General features: G+C 38.1%; 1 protein-coding gene across 1 annotated transcript; it reads left to right on the forward strand.

Annotated features, from left to right (window-relative positions):
• Positions 1-2,051: 2,051 nt before the first annotated feature.
• Positions 2,052-2,428, forward strand: METBIDRAFT_33908 (uncharacterized protein; the record flags this gene model as incomplete). The annotated part of the gene is made up of 1 exon (XM_018856422.1): positions 2,052-2,428. A coding segment is annotated over one exon (164 nt), but the record flags the coding sequence as incomplete, so codon positions are not given.
• Positions 2,429-2,515: the final 87 nt, after the last annotated feature.

The raw sequence follows: 2,515 nt of genomic DNA on the forward strand, positions 1-2,515 counted from the left end.
CTTTGAGAATGTGATCGAAACAATTTTAAGTACTTCTTTTAAAACGAAAATACATTTAGCATATTTTCAAAACCACTTTGAATTTTTAAGAAAGATGTTTTGCTTTCGTGAATGCTAAATCGACGTCCGCTTCTCTTTGGGAGCTGCTTTCATATGCTTTTTTGAAGTGGAGGTAAAACAAAGTCGCCTGAAACTAGAATAAATCATCACCATGACTGCGTAGCTACGGCCCAAAATGTAGGGAGCTTCTTGATTTTGTAACATTAATATAGCGCCTCAAGGAGGTATATGACGGCACAAAACGCGGAGAATACTATACTATCTTTTTACCAATCAAATCCCTTTTTTGTTCCATCGCATTTAACCAGAAGGGTTTAATTAGTGAGAAGTACAGAGCTAAATAGGGCTCTTGAAAAACTCCGAAGTCAAAATTCTAACCAGAAGATAAACAGACTTCTAAGAAACTTGAGCTCTTCGTGTTGTTTCAGCTGTAGTCTCCCTGTTTTCATACATGAAGTCTTTTTCTAAACTAAAGCTTTTAAGGGATAAGAGGTTGCTTGTGAGCTTGACTTTGACCTCAAAACATGCTTATCGAAGACTAAACCCAACAATTTAAAAAGACCATGTCAATTCGTTTTATAACGACCAAAGAACTCCATACAAAATTCTTTCGAATGACTATCATTTTTATTTTGTTCATTAAATTTGGAGCTCGAGACTCGAGCTGGTGTTCATTTTCAATATTGTCTGACACAAATAAAGACTATTCTTCATTTGGAGATTGCATTCTTCTGGCAAGTGATACGTCTTGTTGTCATGTGAACTCTCAGGAATACTCGTCTATATCTTCACAGGCATCATCTTTTTCGCTTAAATAAAATCAAAAAAAAAAATGAAAATCAAAAAACATTGCTCCTTACTCACCCTCAACAAATTTTCCGTATGATAGCTTCGGATGATAAAATTACTCATTTTGTACCTCCATCGGCATGAACTTAACATGACATTGATGGCAATAAATGATAAAATAAATATGGAATGCCAGAAATGGTCCGCAAGCTTAATTGAACCCAATAACAAGTTTGGGACCCAGAAAGAAATTTTGCCAACGTCATTGTTGAAAAAGGCAGACAAAAAATGTCGTTTTCACTGTTACCGAGCAGATAGTGAGCTAGCTACTCATACGAGCTTTCACTTCTATTCACTATATGTGATTAAAGCATTTAGGTTTTGATTTTTTCACACGTCTTTCTATTACTTGTTTAGTGTCAGTGATCGGCCCATCTACTTCCGTTCATCCGCTCTGAAAGGCCTGCACATTCTGTCTCTAAACTATCTTTTTGCATAATACTGTCATCAATTTACGAAATAGTCTCTCATAAAGACATCCTCATTGCAAAAAATTCAAGTGAACCCTGAAGCAAAAATCCCATAAGTCAATTTATCTGGGCTGTGTCGTCAAATTTATACTCTGGTGATCAACCGTGAGCAGTCTCGCGGGGATACAAGACCCCGATATGCATGCTCCAACTCCTTCAAGCTTAGGAAAACGCCATTCATTTTTTGTCATTGTAAGTGCCACTCAGTAGTGACTATGTCAGCCTCTTTTTATTTTTTTTTTTGTGTCCAGAAATTTATTTTCTCTAGTGAAACATCACAATCCCAATATTTAAAGTGTATCAACTTTCTGATTTTTTACGATCTGCAAATCACATTTCCCCGTTATCCTGTTTTCAAGGCATCTCCGCCTCCCTTCAAATCCACGGGTTTACTACTCTGAACCTTATAGCCAAATTTCATTCCGAAGTTACACATCCATATTGCCAACTCCCCATCTTCACATCATTCTGTCAACTCTTATGTTCAACATTTCGATGAGAGATACCAAGTCAAAATACAAAATTGAAAGAAACAACTTCGGCAAGTTGAACTTTAACACATGTTTTTCAAAAGCAAGGTTGTTGGAAAACAGCGGGGAAATATTTGGGATTTCGGTCTTGGGCATAAGCTTTATTTGAATCCTTTGCATCTCTGGCTTAACAATGTGCGGTGCTGTTTCATAATAGTTGGTAGCGCAGCTTAGTTACGACCAGGGGAGAAACTACAATGAGCGCAGAGACAAATAAAGACACGTCGACCTTGACCTTCAACCCGACAATGTACTTCAGCGACGCAGAACAAGACCGGGCCGCTCAAGAATATTTGAGTAACATGAACCGCCTTCTCGAAACAAAAAATCTGTCCATTACAGATGAGAAAAACAGAGTCAGCTTCTGCATGGATCACTTACGGGGTTGGGCGAAGGAGAAGGCCGACTTGGACGGGGAAAAAGGGCTACTCAACACAATGGAAGAATATACGTTGTGGTGCAAGCACAATTTCTTTAGTACGACATGGGTACCCCAACGCTCTATGTATGACCGTCTTTTATTAGTCTCTCAAGAGAACGACTTGGAAAAGACTGTTAAGATTTTCGAAGGTCTCTACAAATTAAACGAATCGTACGAAGACAAGG

This window comes from Metschnikowia bicuspidata (assembly GCF_001664035.1).
Source record: "Metschnikowia bicuspidata var. bicuspidata NRRL YB-4993 chromosome Unknown METBIscaffold_29, whole genome shotgun sequence".
Lineage (NCBI taxonomy): Eukaryota > Fungi > Ascomycota > Pichiomycetes > Serinales > Metschnikowiaceae > Metschnikowia > Metschnikowia bicuspidata.